Source organism: Nyctibius grandis, chromosome 12, assembly GCF_013368605.1.
Source record: "Nyctibius grandis isolate bNycGra1 chromosome 12, bNycGra1.pri, whole genome shotgun sequence".
In the NCBI taxonomy this organism is placed as follows: Eukaryota; Metazoa; Chordata; class Aves; order Nyctibiiformes; family Nyctibiidae; genus Nyctibius; species Nyctibius grandis.
Window position 1 is genome coordinate 15,280,223 of NC_090669.1, and position 19,000 is coordinate 15,299,222.

A 19,000-nucleotide genomic window follows, 5' to 3' on the forward strand; every position below is an offset into this window, starting at 1 on the left:
AGAGTTCTGCTGTGTTTGGGAGATTGTCTAAATAACAGCCATGATGGCTGTGACTTCCTTTTTTCTGCATTACTTTTCGCCCTCAGGGATCTCTCAGTTCTCCATATGTTTTGTTCATGCTTAGCTGTAAAGGGTTCTGGCACCTGTGGGAGTGGGACAGGTTGCTACTTCTTCTGGACCCTTAGCATCTTGCAGTGGAACCAGAGCAGCACTGATGTAACAACATCGTCTGCAGCTGCAGAGGGGACAGAGTTCTGCTCCTTTATATACTTCTTATTGCCAGCGTGAACATATTAATGTGACGTGTTTCACACCTGCAGAAGATTTGATTCAAGGCATAAAACGAAAAAATTCAAATTAAAGGTGATAAAATTTAAACTATGTTAAAAGCTTAACTAATTTCAATAGTGGAAGTAATTTCTTTAATTTCTGTTTCATGATTGCTTACATCTTTCATAAACAATTTTCATCAATAAGATTGCTGGGAGCAAATTACTGAATTTGACAGACCTCAGAACTCTGTATGATGGTTGGAAATGAAGTGCTGAGTGGCAGAGACTTGCAGTGTAAGGAACTGATTTCTAGGAGCTGGGAGTGTATTTTATTTTTCCTTTCATTTCGTTAGTTTTATTAGGTGAGATTATAGTCACACTTCAAGTGACCTGTAAGGGAAAGAAAAAGAAGGGGACACCATTTCCCCACACTTTTTTGTATATAAACAATGAGTGGGAATACTGTTACATATGTATTTTTAATGTAGGTATAAATTTCAGATAAACTTGGGGCGTTAATAAGTGATTACATTGTTTTATATCACCAGAAAAACATCTTGAGGGCTGAGCATCAGGATTGGAAGCAATGTTAGACACTGATGGCCTCTTTTTATTAAGGCGCATTCAACTTTAATGTCTAATGAACACTTGGGATAAAGGATGCATTTATTGAAGAATCAACATACCCATTTAAGTTTTGAAATCTTGGAATAAATATCTATAAAAGTCTTCAGGAATTCTCAAGTGAAATAAAAGAAGAGTAGACATTATATATCAAATCTTTCTAAACAAGCAATGTAATTATTTCTGAAGTCCTTTGAAATGAGAGCCAGCTAGGCAAATCAAACACAATCTCAAAGAAGTCAACAGTTTCACTTCTTTATTTTCCTTCGTGTATAACGTATATCATGGAAACAAAATGGAACAGCGTAGATAAAATACTCCTACAAAATGTTCACTGTTCTGTGATGAGCCTTATCTTATTCCCGCCCTGTCCCATTGTATGATGTTCTGCACAAACCTCCATTGTCTCAGAACATTGCAAAACAAAAGTTTTGTGATAGCAGCCACAGAAACCTAGTACATCACCTGCTGCTTCAGTTTAAATCCAGTTGAAGAAAGCACTGACCTCTACATTCGTATTTGGTATCACACATGGGACAGGAGCTGTGAACTGTAGGGAATGCCCTGCCAGGACGGTGGGGCTGTAGCCTGAATTCTGCGAGAGGGGAGGTGCAGTTTGGCTAAGAGATTGCTTTCTGTAGGAACAACAAAATAGAGAACTTGTAACTGGTGTGTGAGTTATAGAAGGTGAGCGAACAAAACTTAAGTATGTGAGACAATTCTAATAGCTACCTCTTTTCATGCTTTGTAGCTACTGTGGGCAAGCCACAAAGGGTCCTTTTGTTCCTCTGTTCCTGCAACATCCAGACTCAAGTTTTCTGCCTACTTCCTTGTCATTGTTCCCTATTTCATTCATTTTCTGTAGCCTATGCCATGACCTCTGTGTGTGCCCCATGTTTGCTTCCCTGTTTTTATTCTCCTGTATGTGAAGGAGGTCATTGAGGATATCAACTGTAGGCTGAGGCTGCTGTACTTGCTACAAGGCTGGGGACCACTTTTGTGTCATCTGTCCCCTTTATCATTTTCACTCAAAGCTACCAGGCATTGTCTGCCAGCATCTATACAGCAAAGTTTGTAATTGGTCAGAAAGCAAATTTCTGATGTTAATTCCTTACAAACCAACCATCAAGTTGAGGATAAAGTCCATTTCTGCCCAGCGGCAGGTTAAAGATTATTGTATTAAAAGTTAGGTATAAGATCACCTTTCAACATCAAAAACAGTTAAACTTCAAAACATACACAGTTTACATGTTTATAAGAACAGGTTCAGCAAGCATCGGTCAAAGATAGATGCAACATAATATTCATCAGCATTGAGTTCCTCTTCCACGTAGTACACATCAGCTGCAGGCCATGTGGATTCTGCAGGGCCCTGCTGAGCAGCAGGAGAGATGCTGGTGGGGCACTTTCCTGCCAGATGGGGCCATGGTAGAGCTTGCATGACAGCCAGCTGATCTGCTTCTCTTCATTGATGTTCTCTCCCTGTAAGAATTGAGAAATTTATGCCAGTAGCCAAAAAAACCAACCAGTACAAACCATAGGCGTTTTTTTTCTCTAGTGAGATGTGTTTCTGCAACCTGCCTTCCCTTCCCTGGGAATGATCCCATTTTCTCATGCAGCAAATATCCCGCAACTTCAAGCGCTGCAGAACTTCCACTCCCTAAGCGAGGTGTTATGCGTCCCTCTAGACAATCCCAAATCCTTCTAACCCCATATCTTGCCCTGATGTTTGAAGTGGCCAGGTGGGACAGCGTGAAATGGAAGCTATTGGGTGATATGCAAATTATCTCTAAATATGCCAACATTCCTCTAAATAATTCGCATGTACTGTCACGCACAAAACTGCCCAAAGCCATAGCAGTGATTTGCCATACAGAGAAAGAAGAGAGTGCAGTGCAGTGACATGCCAAAGGGATGTTCTTCCCCTTTAGTTTACTGTTCCTGTCCTGAAGTGACATGTAGTTTGGATTCCGCAGCACGCAAAGTGTAAGAAGGAAGAGGAGGCTATTGTTATTGGCATATCCAGAAAGGGGGGTATCTTGGTGGGTGCTATAACCCTTTTTTGCCTTCTGAACATAAGAGACATAATTCAGTCCTTAACCTCTCTCCTACTCTTGCTTTCTCTCCCTCTGTAGATAGTCTTTATTATTAGCCTAATTAATATCATCATTATATTTTTAAGTCATCAAAAAAAAAAGTCTCTGCAGCAAGCTTAATGTAACCAACTGAATTTCATTCAATTTTGCTTCTTACAGAAATGGCAAGTGCTGTTGCCTAAGAAATAAAAAGGGCAATTTCCTTAATTTTTTCATCTTTTCTTTTTGGTCAGAGGATGGAATTTATAACTCTGGCTACACAATGGCCCCCTCAGTGGCAGAGACTCATTTCAGAGACAATAGATGTTGTCCTAACTCTGTCACTGTGGCCACATCAAACCATTATTATGGCTGCAAGCCAAGAGAAGGAAAAAAATCCTTTTTATTATTGCTTTTCTATGTAGTCTCTGTAACTTGGCAAGGTTCTTTCAAATGTGATTTTGCAAATCTTAAATGCAACATATTATATTGTATTTTTAACCTTGTATTTCGTATCCCTTTGATATGATTCCTTTGCAAATGCTTGAAGTCTACACAGATCTATCAGGTAGCTTTAAATGCATTCTACAAAGAAACCTTAAATAATACAGCTACTAAAAAGGTTTTTCTTTTACCCAGAAATTCAGTCTGCTGGCATATATCATCTTGAAGGAAAATGTTTTGTTTGTGTTCCACAAGTGTTTTAAGTTGTTACTGATGGGGTTTTTTTCTTTTATTATTGTCACACCACTCACAAGGAAATTAATTTTTGTTTCAGTTTTTTTTTTTAATAAGTTATACAAATTTCTAGTAAGAATGTAAACACTAATTGTGTATATTCTTTTTATTTAGGCACCTTTGTTACTAAAGTAACAGCTACAGATGCAGATGATCCAGTTTATGGAAATAGTGCCAAGCTGGTTTATAGCATTCTGGAAGGACAGCCTTACTTTTCTATTGAGCCACATACAGGTAAGTGGCTCTGAATATGAATCCCTGGCTTGTATTTACACAAGTGACCGGGCCTCTTACGTATTTCATATAATATACTTAAAGAGGGAGCGCAAGTAGGTGTCTGTCAGTGTTACTGAGTTGTAACACGTGTCTCACTTCTGTTCCATCAGAGTCTGATCATGTTAAAAGACAAAGAAAAATCTGTATTAATGATAACTAAGTAATGGTGATGTTAATATTACAGAAGTTACTGAAGCAAAACTGAAGGTAGTGGAAGTGCCATGTGACCTATAACTGATTAGGGATTGAAACACTTGACCTGATGAACTTAATGAGCATAATGTAATTCTTAATATGAGACTATAGTATTTACAGTAGTACAGTTTAGCTTGGGAACTTTAGTGAATATATTGTGTGTTTTCATTAAAAATTATTTTTCTTTCTTGATTGCATGGATCAGGGGAAAGAAAGAACACGATACTGAGTGTTGGTATGAAGTTTTAGTAGCGTGCATTTAGGATGACTTTATTTCTCTGTGGTTTTAAAGTCTTGAAAGTCATCTCAAAGAAATGCCAATAAATCCATTCCCTCTTGTTTTCTGTCCATATGCCACACTTACAGCAAATTTATTTAGTTATGTCTGAGAAGTGTTCTTTAAAGTGATTTGATATTATTTCTTATATTCTTTTACCTGTTACTAGAAGCTGGTTTTAACCACTGTGAGGCAAACAGCTGTGATCGCCAAAGGAGAAGAAAACTATAACTTCTTTTAAAACATACAAAAAAACACCTGAATTTATATGACCATAAAGGAGTATAGCAGGAGTAAAAATCCTTGTCCTCATGCAGATTAACAAAATCATGAAATAAATGCTAGGAGAAATTATTAAAGGATGCCTTTGATAGATCAAGTGTGCTAGGTTTTCTCACCAACGTTAAACAGAGTACTCTTAGACTCTTTAAAGTCCGGAAGTTCTTTAAAACTTTCTGGTGACATTGCAAGGGAAAAACTATTTCCCTTTCCTAGAAATGCCCTAACTTGCAGGGACTTCAGGTAAATAGTATAGGTCGATAAATATTAGTAGATTAATGGATTAATCTGTTAAAGTATTTTCTTCTGGCTGAAGGACAGCTATCCTAAATGTGAAAACAATCTCTGGAATGTCATTCAGTATTTTGTTTTATGCTGCGTGTAAAGCAGAGTTTTACAAAGAATAACACTAGCACAGCACAATGGAAAAACAGTAGCTTGTTTCAAAAAAAAGTATGGCAAGAGAGCGTTACTAGTGAAGCCCCTTAGTTCATGCTGGCTGATTTGTCACAAGTCGTGGAAATATAACTCTGAACAGACACCTGACCATCAAGTATCAAAGTACATTATTTGATTTTTTTTTTTAACATTACAAATTATTGCATGCAGTAATGACTTGAGTTACTGGTCTTAATTAAAGGGGCATCAACTGTAGGCTCTTCTCAGTTTCTACTAGGGAGAGTTAGTGCTTTAGAATGGGAACACATCAGCTTTCACAGAGGAGCCGAGAAGTATATTCTCTACCTACACAGAAGAGTTTTCACTTCTTTCACACAAAAATAGCCTGAAAGAAATATTCCAAATGCAAAAAATTGTTTAGTTTTACTCAGGTTTATTATTTATGTTGCATTAAAACCTTATGCTTAATCCGATGAACTGTTCATCACCTAGGAAAGTAATTTCCATAATCGTGAAAGCCGAGAAAACTCCAAAGCTTTTTGGTGAACCTGAAAATCATGATTTTTCTCCTGTTTCACTAGCATTAAATTCCCCCTCCTACCTTTATTTCCAGTTACAAATATTCCTTTGAGTAGCAGTTCAGTTACCATGAAAATGATGTGTTAGTTTCTAAAGGGAATTTAATCATAAAGAATTCAACTGTGGCTTTGCCACAGTCCCTGAGTAAGTGACTTCATATTATGGAGCTGCTTCTGAATGAATAAGTGGTTTCAGATTCCCCAGTTTTCTAGATCTATGGAGGACATCAATTATATTCTCTAAACCATTACAGCTGAATGAGTCTATGTACTGAGGCCGTCCTCTGTTTCTTTGTCATCTCTATGTAGTGGCCTTCATCTGTAGTGTAACTACCATACTACTCTTACAGGTACCCACCAAACAGTTTGTTAAATCCAGAGAGTAAGAGTATGCAGTTGTTTCGATGATATTAGATGGACCTATCCATTGCTTGTAATGTTTTAAAATTTGCAGAATTTGTTCTTGTGTCTGAGATGTGTCTTCATTCACAGAGAAATCTTAGCCGTACTAAATGTTAAATTGTGTAGAGCCCTCCAGCATACGTTTGTTTAGGATATGTAAGCAATAAATATACATAAAAATCTAGTCATTAAGCAAACCAGATGCAGGTAGTCATGTAGAACTACAACCACATATTTTATAGGCTGAAAAAGATTGCTTTAAAACCCAGCAGCCTGATAGCTGTCGTTCTCCTGAAGAGAAGTGTTGATTTCAGAAAATGTAAGGAACTATGCAGTAGATTTTCTTGGTAATACCAGAATTTTGGAGCAAGGGTATGATAATGTTTATTGCATACCAGAGAGAGTTTTATGGGTTGTTACATGCAGTCTCAAAACGCCAATAATATAATGCTAAGATAGCTACGATTTTGCAGTAGCTTGTGGCACTGTACATTTCACCTTCTAGAGGTAGTGGTGGATAAAACATGCACATGAGTTTAGCAGGTCTATAATTTGGACAGTAGTGCTCTTACCATGGACAGATAGAGCTGAAGGTGCATTTTAACAAAAAGAAAATGTCCAAAGGAAATAGAAAGTATGTAGATATTTGATTGTTTCTTTATATTTATCTAACCTTAGCAATGGGAACTGTCACAACTAATATTTGTTTCCTCTTAGTAACTAGGCCAGGAAAACACATTATCTCACACATTTGTATGTGGTACTCGGGAACCTCACTGAAAGTTTTCATGTGGGAAGATGTTCGGATACTATTGTGACAGTGTACAATTAAAGCAGAACAGCCAGGTATAGTAGTGTCTTATCCAAACCAAATCAAACCTGAAGGTGATCCTCCAAGCGTGGTAGATATTTTAGAATTTGAGATTGGTTTGTCCTTTTTTTAGGGGGGTGTGGGGAGGATGTGGTTGTGTGTATAGCTACGTTTTCTCTGTGGTTACATTTCATTAGTGCCCCTGCTAAGTTGCAAGCCTTTCCAATTAATTCGAAACAGAATTGTTTCTGAACACAGATATTGTGTCTAGAATTGTATCTTTCTGAAAATGGAATCACTGTTTTAAGAAATAGACTATGTTGAAGTAATCCACTTCAGTACATAAATATTTTCTGTCATTCATGTGAGTGTATCAAATGTTATCAAAAGTATAGCTACTTCGAGCTTATTTACTTACTATTTTTCTAGATGACTGGCTTTTTATTAGCTTTGTTTATTAGAAATTAAGACTAGGTTTAGATCTGTGCAGCTACCAGCACCAGGGCAGCCATAGACGGGCTGTACTGCCTATAATTTTTTCATTTCCTGCTCGAATTAAGGGTTGTCTGACCTTGCTGCTTTGTTTTCATGGTACGCTGAGAGCTGACCCATTAGGAATAATCCCAATTATGCCTCCTGATTCCTCTCCCTTCTGTAGTACTCTGCACAAAAAGAGGGAGCAAAGGTGTAGGATACGGCTTCCCGCCTACACTAGAAAGGGTTGCTACACCTGAAGGTAAGCGTGAGGAAAGCAGCTGCTTACTCTTCTGCTTTTTTGTTCCTACTAACTTGACATTAACTAGGCGTAGTCCTTATCTGAATCACATTCTTGGTTGAAACTCTGACATTACTCTCAACCTCCTTGCTGAAACGATTCTATAATGCTGGGTGCACAGAAGTAAATACTGGTAAGTGACCCATAAAACACTGATTTTCCATTACCTTAGATGAAAAATGCATATACTTCTGCAGTTTTAGTTTACAAGTTCTTCTGTATGAGTTGTAGACACATGAAAGAAGGTAATTCAGAACTTATTTTTCATTCAGTGCTCTGAATATGGCTTAGGGTAAATGCTTTTTTGATGGCTTGTTCTGAATATTTTTTGCTTTTCATAGGTGAATTTTAATATGACCACTGGTTTGTTGGATAGAGAGTAAACATAAATAATACATTACAAAGATACAGGTTCAGATTTTCTATGAGAGGCTAAACTTACAATGTAATGACATTAGATTAGTAACGAAACTCATGGTAGACTAAAATATATTCCGTAAATCATTATCGTTACATCTAACTGACATCAGGTTTCCTGACTAGTGTGTGCTATTTATAAAGGTATACAAGTTGTATGTATTCTCCCATAATCCAAATAATGACAATCAAAATGCTGGGGAAGGGGGTTCCTTAAGACTGCTAAAAGTCACTAAAGTACACTTCTCACTTTTAAGCTTTTTCAAGGATATTAAATCATGACTGTCAGCTTTAAAATAAGATTATTGTAATGGAACGTAATATGAAGCGATACTGTGTTCTACAATGCAGGAATGGCAGAGAAAATACATTTTCAGCTGTGTCTGACTTATTTACATTTCATCTGAACTTAAACAGTGTCACTCCTACACATACCTGAAATATAGCTACATGAACAAGGCAAATTATGCCAAACACTCTACTGCACTGGAAAACACATTGTATTGTTCAAGCATAAACGCTTACTATATATGAAAAAGAATGGATTTTAAACACTGCCATCTTGGATATGGTCATTTGGTACAAAGCCAAAGTTCAAGTTATTAAAGCTGAGATGAATAGAAGAGTCAGGAGACCTAGAAAACTAAAGACTCTCCTAGTAGAATGTGGATATTTCTTTGGAGAGTGAATAATTGATTTTTTTTTTCCTATACCTACCTTTAACTTCCAGGTGAGAGTGCACATGCTTTAATCAACAGAGCTTTTAATGATTTAGCGTGTGGCCCTCTCTAGACCACAGTGTTGAACCCTGTTATTCTGAAATCAGAACATAAATGAGTAGGCCTAGGAGGAAAGAAAACCGCATTCAGCAGAAGTCAGGTTTGAATCTTTTATTTTAATTTGCAGTCTTTATTATCTTTCTCCATCTAGACCTTGAAACAAAGTCCAGCAGAATAAAAACAAGTAAGTCAGTGAGAGGATGAATGACACCAACTTTTAAGTTACAGACATTTTTGTGATGTTATAGACTATTTCTTCTATCTGGTTGTTAATGTCCAATTTATTAGTAATGGTAGCACATTTATTAGTAATGGTGGCACAAGCTGCCCTCAGAATATTGCATGTAGTACCGATGAGACCCGTCATCATAAAAAAGACTATGGAAATACTGAAGAAAGTTCAAAGCAGGGTAGCTAAGGTGAGAAGAATATTACTTATAATATTCTTATATTGAATATTATTGAACTTAATTTGTATAAACTGGATAAGAGGTGATTAAAGGAGGATATGAAATCACTGCACAAATATTTGAGAAGTGTTAATAAGAGAGAGGCACGGGGACTGTTCTTGTAATTACTTATGATGAAATGACAAGGTAGCATTTTCAAACTAGAGAGAGATGGGAAAACTGTTGATACAGGTAGTAATCTGCAACTGTAAGGGGAAAGTAATGAGCTGCTAGGAATAGAACTAACTCGTGTTCAACAGAGCCTTTCTAAATAGTTCAGTTTCTAAATAGTTTAGATTTAAACCCTTATGGGATTACTGTGGAGAAAGAACTTGTTCGACATTAGTCAGAGCCTGGATTGAACTGCTGCTTTCTAGCTCATTTTATTAACTAGTGCTGCTGTGATACCCTTGCCAATTACTACAGAGTTAAAGTTAACTAAACTTTTAACTGAAATAATTTTAAGAGGCATGAACTGGGATGGGTAGATGTTGTTTTGTCTTAGCAAGTGAGGTGTAGGAACTCCTTTCCTAGAGGAGAAGGCAGGTGTGTGCAGCAGCATACAGGAGGTAGGTCCATGCAGCCCAGATAGCAACATTCCCAAGGTAGCAGAATCGGTTCCAGCACATGCAAGGATTTCTGGAGTTTATATTTGATTGCTTCCATTACAGCACTTTCAGCTCTGTCTTGACAGCATTTGATGCATTTAGGCACAATGCTGAAAATAGAGCGTGTTTTCAAACTAGTATAAGCCTTTTCTTGTAATTGTGTTCTAAGTATACTGTGAACTTTAGGAGTTGCGTCAAGGTGTTTGTACAGAGATTCTTTAGTGATTCTGAGAGTTGTCTTGGTGACAGCCCATTAGGAGAGAGAGTTGTACTGACAAACCTCTAGTACAGCAGACCCAAGGGTCAGTCCTACAGTTCTTGCTTTTTACTTAGAAGTATAAAGTGCAACTATTACGGTTAAGTTATGTAGGATTGGGTCCCTCAGTAGCAGCATGAGCTGTCTTTTCTGATTAATAAAGGAAGTATAAAATCGCTGCAGTGATATTTGAAAGCAGTTATGATGGTCTGTAGTTGGTTAAGATGAGTGGCTTCAGATCAAGACAGACTGGCATTTGAAAAAAAGTGGTTTCTGCTTCTAGAGTTTATCTAATAATAGTAGTAACAAAAAAGCTGATACCACACATATTTCTTGCATTTCTGAGTAATACCTCTATCATTTTAGAAAGCTAGTGAGATAGTTAGGACTTAACCATTTTCCTCATGCTGAGCAGGAGAACAGGGGCTACATATCTAAATAATGTTGTGCTTCAAGAGACTGAATTAGAGAGAGGAATTTAAACTACACAGCTAGATTTGGAAAGCATCTGAAAAAGAATCAAAGGCTATTTTATGTAAAGTGTCTGGTATAATTATAGGTATTAGAGGATCATTACAAACAAAATCCTAAGGAGGCAAGGTCATAAATGCAGTGCAGAATATTTATTTACTGTGTTCATTCTCAGTTGGTGAGAGGGCGATCCTTTCACTATGCCAGTGAAACTTGGTCCCAGGGAAAAGGGAATGGCTGGTAAGTAGAGATGAAAGCTTTTTACCCATACTATAAAACCCAGATATAAGTTCATCTGAATTAAAAAGGCAGTATTGTAATAGGTGTTATCCAGTCATATCCTATACGATGTTCTTCAAGCAGAATACATATAGTGAAAGGTAGGTAGTGTTAATTTGCACACAATGGCAAACTTGCAAGGTCTGCTTCAGAACGAAAGCAGGATCAGAAAACACAAAAATTGAAGTAATATGGGCTGAAAAAGAAAATACAATAGATTGTAGGTTACACAACAAACAAGAGAATTAATAAAACAATATTTGACCTTCATCTCACTGTTTAACAGAAAGGCAGGCAGTGCCATCTTCCCCATACAATTTTAAAAAATAAACATGGTAATAAAATAAGTACACTGTCAGCTTCTCTCCTAAAAATACAAAAATGGCACAGAATCACTCCATATAAAATGGTATAACACAGTACTCAGTTCCTCACCTAGTGATTATAATATATCTACATCTGGATGTAGTTCAGACAACTCCTGTAATTGATAATTCTTCTAGAAAGTTAGCTAACTTTGCTACAGACTACAGATATTTTTCATGTCTTGCTAAAATAAAAATCCTAAAGCATTAGAACTAAGTAAGAAATGAGAATATTTGATGATAATTTTTATTAAGAAGATTGTGATTTTTATGAGGGGTAAATTGAATTAAAAATAGTGGATCAGTTTGCCTGTATCACATCATCAAAGTACTGGATTTTTTTTTAATTTTCAAGAAAGTTAGTTATGATCTATTCATTTTTTAGGAATTACGGTATGGGTTTTCCACAGGTCTCCAAGTGAACCTTTTTTATGGACTGCTAAAACATCACTGAAGTCAGTGTGCTTCATGGGGATACAAAGAATGTATCTCTCAATTCTCTGAAGAAATTACAAGACTGATTTTTCAAGACTTTGGGTCCTAAATGACTGTTATATTTAATAAGGACCTCCACCAAGATTTTAGCACAGAAGGAAGATCAAAGCAATTACTTAGCTCTTCCAAAACGAAGAAGGGGAAGTTCCAAAGTACACAAGTTGAAATAGCAGGAAGCCTTCATCAAAATGTGTGAGATGAACGCGATGCTTAAGAAAGGCTTTTCGGGGCCAGATTCCAATTTTGTGTAGTGCTTGCTTGGTTTTGTTCCATGTTCTCAATTATTATTATGTGTCGTTTTATGGCATTACCATAAAGAGATCCTTAAAAAAACGGAGAGGAAAGTGAAAAGTCAAAACCAGATCCTTATTTCTATGGTTCCTTTTGCTTCTCTTCTTTCTCTTCATCAGCTATAGCCTCTGACACATTGCTGCTTTTCCCCTGATCTTTTTCAGTGTGAGACAGTGTGTATTCTTCCAAATAGGTTTTTGAAAGTAGTCCACAGGGGTGCGTTTTAACCGATTCAAGTTGTGAGGCAGATTGTGCAAATTGCTCAGTGTGTGCATTTAGGACCACAGTAAAAGTAAATCCCATTCTGCAGCTGTTTTATTTGCTATTGAGCAGTGTGACACCAATAGCTGTTTAGGAAAAGCAACTCAGCCAAAAAGGTGCTTCCAGTATTGAGGGTGTTTTCATTCTTTGAAGAAATAGATTACTACTTGATTTCTTTATCTTCCAACCCACTGCCTGATGTTTCCAGCTTTAGTCAGAGGATCCGTAGCCAAATTATGACGCAGGTATCTGTTCAGTGGTTGTACTACATGTCCATTGAATGTTTTCACAGAACTAAGGTTTTTGAAATATTTTAGAGTACATGGAGATAAAGCCTTATCTTACACAATATGGAGGGAAGGGACCTCTAGCAAGAATGCAGTGAGCACCCTTGCTACAAAAAAAGATCAGGTTTACCCCTTCTCATTCTTGAGAGGTGTTTCTCTGATAGGTTCTTAAAAACTTTCAGTCATGGAAATAGTACAAATTCTACAGGCAGTCTTCTCTCTCTGTACTTAATTCTCCGTTAGAAAGTGTTCCCTAATGTTTAACTGAAACCTCTCTTGCTGCAATTTAAACATATTTTGTGGTTTGTATTTTAGGCCCATCATTTCTTCTCTTATCCTCAGTGGAAAAGGAGAGTAGTTCCCAGTAATTTTCACATATTTGACTGTAAAGTATTTCCTCATATTTCCCTAACTATATAAACCATTTTTTTTCAAAACTGGACACACCGTTCCAGCTGCAGCCTTACCAGTATGAGCGAACTAAAGGATTATTCCACAGTCCTTCCGTATAACATACTAGCTAGTATACCAGGAAATGTTTGAGCATTTTTATGAGCAAAATGCTGTTGAATTATATTCAACTCGTTTTGACTGCACATTCTTTTCTGTCTTGTGAGTCATCTGCTCTATTGTAATTGTGAAGGTGTTTCACCCACACAAAACACTTTTTACTTGCCAAATTGAGTTACATCCTGCTTTTTTAAACTATCCAATCTGTCAAAATTGTTTTAAACTCTAATCCTGTTCTTCCAGTACTTGCAATGGCTCCCAACTTTGTGTCATCTGAAAGGCTTGATAAGTTCTTCCTGTCTTCTATCATTCAGGAAATATTGTATGATGCTAGAAGCAGAACAAGCCCTATGAACCACTTCATCCATCTATCCCCTTTGGCAGTAAGCCATTGATAACTGTTCTGAATACAATCTTCCAATAGGCATCTACCTGCCTTACGTTAATTTACGGTAATTCTCATCCCTTGCTTTTAAACTACTCTCCTATTTGGCACATACCATCTCATCCGTCATAGCATGCTGAAAGTGATTATGTTTTTATTCTCGATTTGATTCTGGGTTAAATTGCAGTAGAGCAGGTTGAATGCTCAATGAGTTAATGTTCTGTGCGCTGTATGTGTATTGGTGAGCCTGAATGGTTTTCTGAAAATAGATTGAAAGTGTCAGTACTTCCTGAGAGCCCAGCCTGAGAACTGGTGAATAAAGCAAAAGAACAAATAAATATCCTTGAAATCCTCTATGCCTAACTTTCTTAGTCTGTCTTTGTCTCCATCACTACTTAGGTGAAGATGGAGCCTTTTTGTGTTTATTTCTTTGCCTCATAAGAGATACTGACACTTCTCTTTTGCTGACCTCCATTCTATAGATTCTGAATATAGAAATACTGGTGGTAACAGTCAGCCTGTGTAATTTGGATATATTTGATGTTTAAAAACCTTCAGCTCCTCTTATAGTAATTAAAACAGTAAACTTGTTTTAGCTTTTTATTGTGTTTGAAATTGAAACTTGACTTGGTCTTTGATTCAGTTTCTGGCAAATGGTTTATGGGCTGAGACAGCAGATGGAAATATGTATAAAACTGTTGAAATAACAGGATGCTTTAGTGTCTTTATACAGAAAAACCCCACCATTTTTATGTCTTAAAAGTCAGAAACTGTAATTCTGATTTAGGCACTTTTTAAGGTATGTAACCTTCCTGATATCTTTCAAACCATAGACAAGGGCTAGACTGTTTCATACATTAACAGAAAAATTAAAATACATGTCTAGGAAAAATCATCACCGTATGGAAATAACTTGTCTCAGGGAAAACTGCAGAATAAGAAATGTGGCATCTTATACAAGTCACCTGTAGGCTAGACTTAACTATGTAAATTAGGTTTTAAAAAACCCAACCAAACACGGGAAACTCTCTGCCTAAGAAATAATAATGGAGAAAGTTATAATAGGCTTGATACAAAACCTATTGAAATAAGGTTTCACTGATCATTGGATCATCTTATAACAACAGAATTTTTCACAGAATCCATCATTATTATTCCTAAATAGCAAACCAATCAGTCCAAACCAGTCACAGTGTCAAATGCTTTTAGAAATAAATATAATTTGCTCTTCTTACCCACGCTGCTATGGAGGAAATGGCCCTATTCTTTTACTCAAAGTATTTTACACCTATCACATCTGATAAATGTTTATTATTATCCTCTGGGTTTTACTGATCCCCTGTTTTCATTCAAAAAATGTAACAGAACCATATTCTTCAATGTTTTCCAGAATAACTTATATCCCCTCCTGCAGATGGTATAGAATAGTTACATTACATGAATGTTGTACTTCAAGGCTGCTTCATTGGTTTTACAAGCACTGGATTACATTGTATTTGTGAGGGTCCTGAGCACAACCTCCTTCAAGGAGTTTAGTTGGTTGAGTTTAGAAGTGGAACAACTGTAACCTGTATTATATACAAGAGCAGATTAAATAATGGTTATGGTTTCAAAATATTTGAAACAATCTGACAGATACGGTTAATAGTGTTTACAGATTAAGTTTATTATGTGGTTGTCTTCTGTTTGTGAATTCTGTGGGGAAATGATGGATTTCTGTGGGAGGTAGGATAGAAATCAAGTTTATCAGGAATAAATGTGAAAACTATTATGTATCTCAGGTATGATTAATTCTTGAGATTTCGATGACAATTTCATTGAACTTTTAATTAAATCAAGGTAGGTGACCTCTAATACACTTTTTTGAAAATGTCAAATTTTTCTTTATCCTTGGTACTAACAGGCAACTTAACTGGACCTTTAGCAGTTCAATTTTTATAGCAATATTTACATATATCCATAAAAATAGCTGCAAAACTGAATTTAGGTCTGTACCTGACTTTTTTCCCCCCCATTATTGTAGCTATAATTAAAACAGCTCTTCCCAACATGGACAGAGAAGCCAAAGAAGAATACTTTGTGGTCATCCAAGCAAAGGACATGGGAGGACATATGGGTGGACTCTCTGGAACTACAACAGTGACAATTACACTCACTGATGTTAATGACAATCCTCCTAAGTTTGCACAGAGTAAGTGCCATTATGTGTATGTGTTCTCTTATATAAGAAAGTAATATAGTGGGTTTTTATTTCATCAAGCTCTTTTTTTTTATCATCATATTGCCTGATCTTTTGCCTGATGAGGAGCTTAGGAAAGAGGGAGTTACGTCCACAACAGCATACACAGCTCTCTGTCTTCCTTGTTACCCCTCTTACATCCACACAAAAGGGCTTGGTGACTACTTTTTTCATATATTTATTTGCTTTCAGTGCAGTTGTTTCTAAGTGCTAGTTTTAGTTGCTGTTATATGTGCTTCCATCTCATGCTGACAAGTGACACCACCAGTAAGACATACATAACTGATAAAAGAAATAAAGGTTTGACTAATCAGGTAATAGTGAAGAAAGCAAAGAAAATAAGTCTGAGTCTAGATAATTGTTGATCTTTAATTCAAAATCCATATTTACTACTGTGGTTCCAATGGATATCTTGCTGGGCTAGGTTAAAATGATTTGGCATCCTGCTGAGATTCTCTACAAGCTTTGTAGTCTATTTCAAAAATGAAGACGAAAAAAGAAGAGGGAAGAACATAATGACTGGATCGATTTTATTCGGAACAGGTGCAATCTAGTGCGCTATTAGAAACTTATCTTTTTATCCAGCTTGTTCTGAAAAACTGAAGTTGTAAGGTATTAGGAGTCTGTTTTGGGACTGGCGAGTGTTCACGTCTAGATTTTGGATCATTTTTGCTTTATTAGAAGCATGTTTTTCAAACAAGGTACTTATGCATCCAATGTAAAATTAGTTTTCCACACTGAAGTCCACTTTTGCCCTGTTTTGAAGACACAAAGAGTGGAATGGGTTTGTCTTAGTACTCAGCATGTGATAAATACTCTCCTATGGTCTAGAAAATGCACATACAGATAGAGAGAGGTAAAAAATACAAAATAAATAAACAGAGATAAAAGCTTACTTGCAAAATATCTATTTTATTACCTCATCTTAGTGGTTTTTAACAGATAAACACTGTGCACAGTAAAAGGTTTTCTCTCATTATAAAATAAGAAATGCATAAACTTTTTACTTCGTATCACATTGCATTGCTTGCACTTCTGTAGTAGTCTGTAGTAGTGTTTTCCAAAATATGATGACAATTTCCCTAATAATGTAAACATCTGTAGATGAGACTCCTGGCCGTATCACCAGACTGCAGAGGGACATTTCATTTGTACCTGCAGTGTACTGTAGCTCTAACTCTGTGACTACAGATCTACTTTTGCTAACTTACCTGGCTTTTATATTTGTATCAGCACTTTCTGTCACAAAAAGCCTTTGCCTGCAAGTATGAAAAAAGCTGATCAGAAAATGAGCAACATCAGTGGTGCTAATTGGTACATTTGCTGGAGGTCTCAGCAGGAAGCACAGGAGTGAACGCATATGAGCACGGAAGCACGGAGATGAAACTGTACTTTTCCTGTGCGATTTACTTGTATTTGTTCTCCTGTAGTTTGGATACAGTGATGCATTGACTGGGTAGCATGAGGAAGACTGCATCACAGATCCCTCAAATATATTTTCTATATGGAAAATGTAGACTAGTTTTCCTTCAACAAAGAGTGAGTTGCTGTCTTTGAAGCTGTTGTAGCTAGTGTACTTCAGTGCAGAATTCAAGCTACCATCCAGGAGTAACCACCCTGTTATAACACTGACCATTATGCAAAGTCATGATAAACAAACTGCATGTACTATAATTTTGTATTATGTATATATTGCAGTTAATGAGCATGAGCCATAGTAAATATTGTAACTGGATGTTATTACAAATTCTGCCTTTAAAAACTAAGTATTCATAGCATGCTGCCTAGCATTGCAGATTAGTCATGACTCTGGCCTTATCACAGAATCACAGAATGTTAGGGATTGGAAGGGACCTCGAAAGATCATCTAGTCCAATCCCCCTGCCGGAGCAGGATTACCTAGATCATAATGTGAAGGCTGATTTGGTTTTGGAGCCTTTTACTTACCTTTCCCATTTTGCCATGCAGTATACCAGGACAAACTGAGGAAAGTAGTGATGAAAATTAATACGGTGGCCACAGTTCCATTTCGGAGCCTCATCTCATTTCAGCATCACACTTGTTTATGTTCTGTTAGTGATGAGGACCTATCTCATCAGTTGGGTTTGCTGCAATGAAGTCACTGAAGTCCACTAGCAGCAGCTTGGCCAGAGCTGATCGAGTCTTGAACATTTTTTTACACCGTTGAAGCACGTTTGCATTTGCCTGGAGAGGAAAATAAGAAAGGATCAAACTTTCAATAGAGCCTAACCAGAATGAAATAGAAATTCATAAGATGTAATACATGCTGCTTTCACAATAAATTGTAATGAACTCGGAAAGCAGTGTGTTTTATCGGTTTATTGTTTCCAGGCAGGACAGAAATGTATATTTATGGTTTGATTTCAAAGAGTGTTAGCCTCCTGGGTTTTAGAAATGAAAAAGATGAACTTTCATGTCTTCTGTGTTATCTTTGAAATAATTTTAGAGGCATTTTATAAGTCACAGAAGTTTTTAACCTGGCAGTTTACCAGAGGATTGTACTGAGAAGAACTGTGGACTGCTGTGAAAACCAAAGGTTTTCAAAGATGCATATTGTGGATTTTTGGTCAGCTCTGCACTATGACATCTTGACAGGACACTTCATAATTCTTGAAAGCAATTTGTGTAAAAGAGTCAGCTACATCATAATTTTTTTTTTTACAGTATTTTATAAACTATCTTAATAAATCTGAGAGAAAAATACCAACTTAAAAATGCAATCAACTGTGTCTGGAGATTCAAACCACAAAGTGTGGACAGCAGTATAAATTATGAACACATAATTTGGTCTCCTGAGGCACTTGATTGCTTTGGCTGCTCATTGTTTGTGAGTCATTATGAATAGTCTTGAGGAACCTTGATGATCTCCAAATTATCTCTAATAATTTAGCCTAGAAATATTAAAGGAAAAAATATTTCACTTTGGGACAGACTATATGCATAGCCAATATATGTATTTGTGAATTCCTCACAGTTTCCTCTCTACTTTCAATTGTTGCTACTGCAATCAGCCTACAAACAGTTAAAGCAACAACTCCGGAACATTTTGGTTTTAGAAGACTACTAGCTGCACATAATAGTAAAAATTGCACATCTTGGAACAACTGTGAGGACAGAAAAGAACAAGTCCAGAACCCTTTGTCAAAAACTATTTTAATCATCTCATCTGCTAACCTTGAAATCCTT

The 19,000-nt window shown here is 36.6% G+C and overlaps 1 protein-coding gene across 2 annotated transcripts in view; it reads left to right on the forward strand.

Annotated features, from left to right (window-relative positions):
• CDH8 (cadherin 8) overlaps positions 1 to 19,000 on the forward strand; it is a 132,084-nt gene that overhangs the window by 51,164 nt on the left and 61,920 nt on the right. The window contains exons 4-5 of one of the 2 annotated variants that reach the window (XM_068411658.1): positions 3,824 to 3,943; positions 15,578 to 15,745. In XM_068411658.1, the coding sequence (XP_068267759.1) occupies positions 3,824 to 3,943; positions 15,578 to 15,745 (288 nt within the window). The remainder of the gene's footprint in view (positions 1 to 3,823; positions 3,944 to 15,577; positions 15,746 to 19,000) is intronic. The other variant, XM_068411659.1, reaches the window with a different exon arrangement.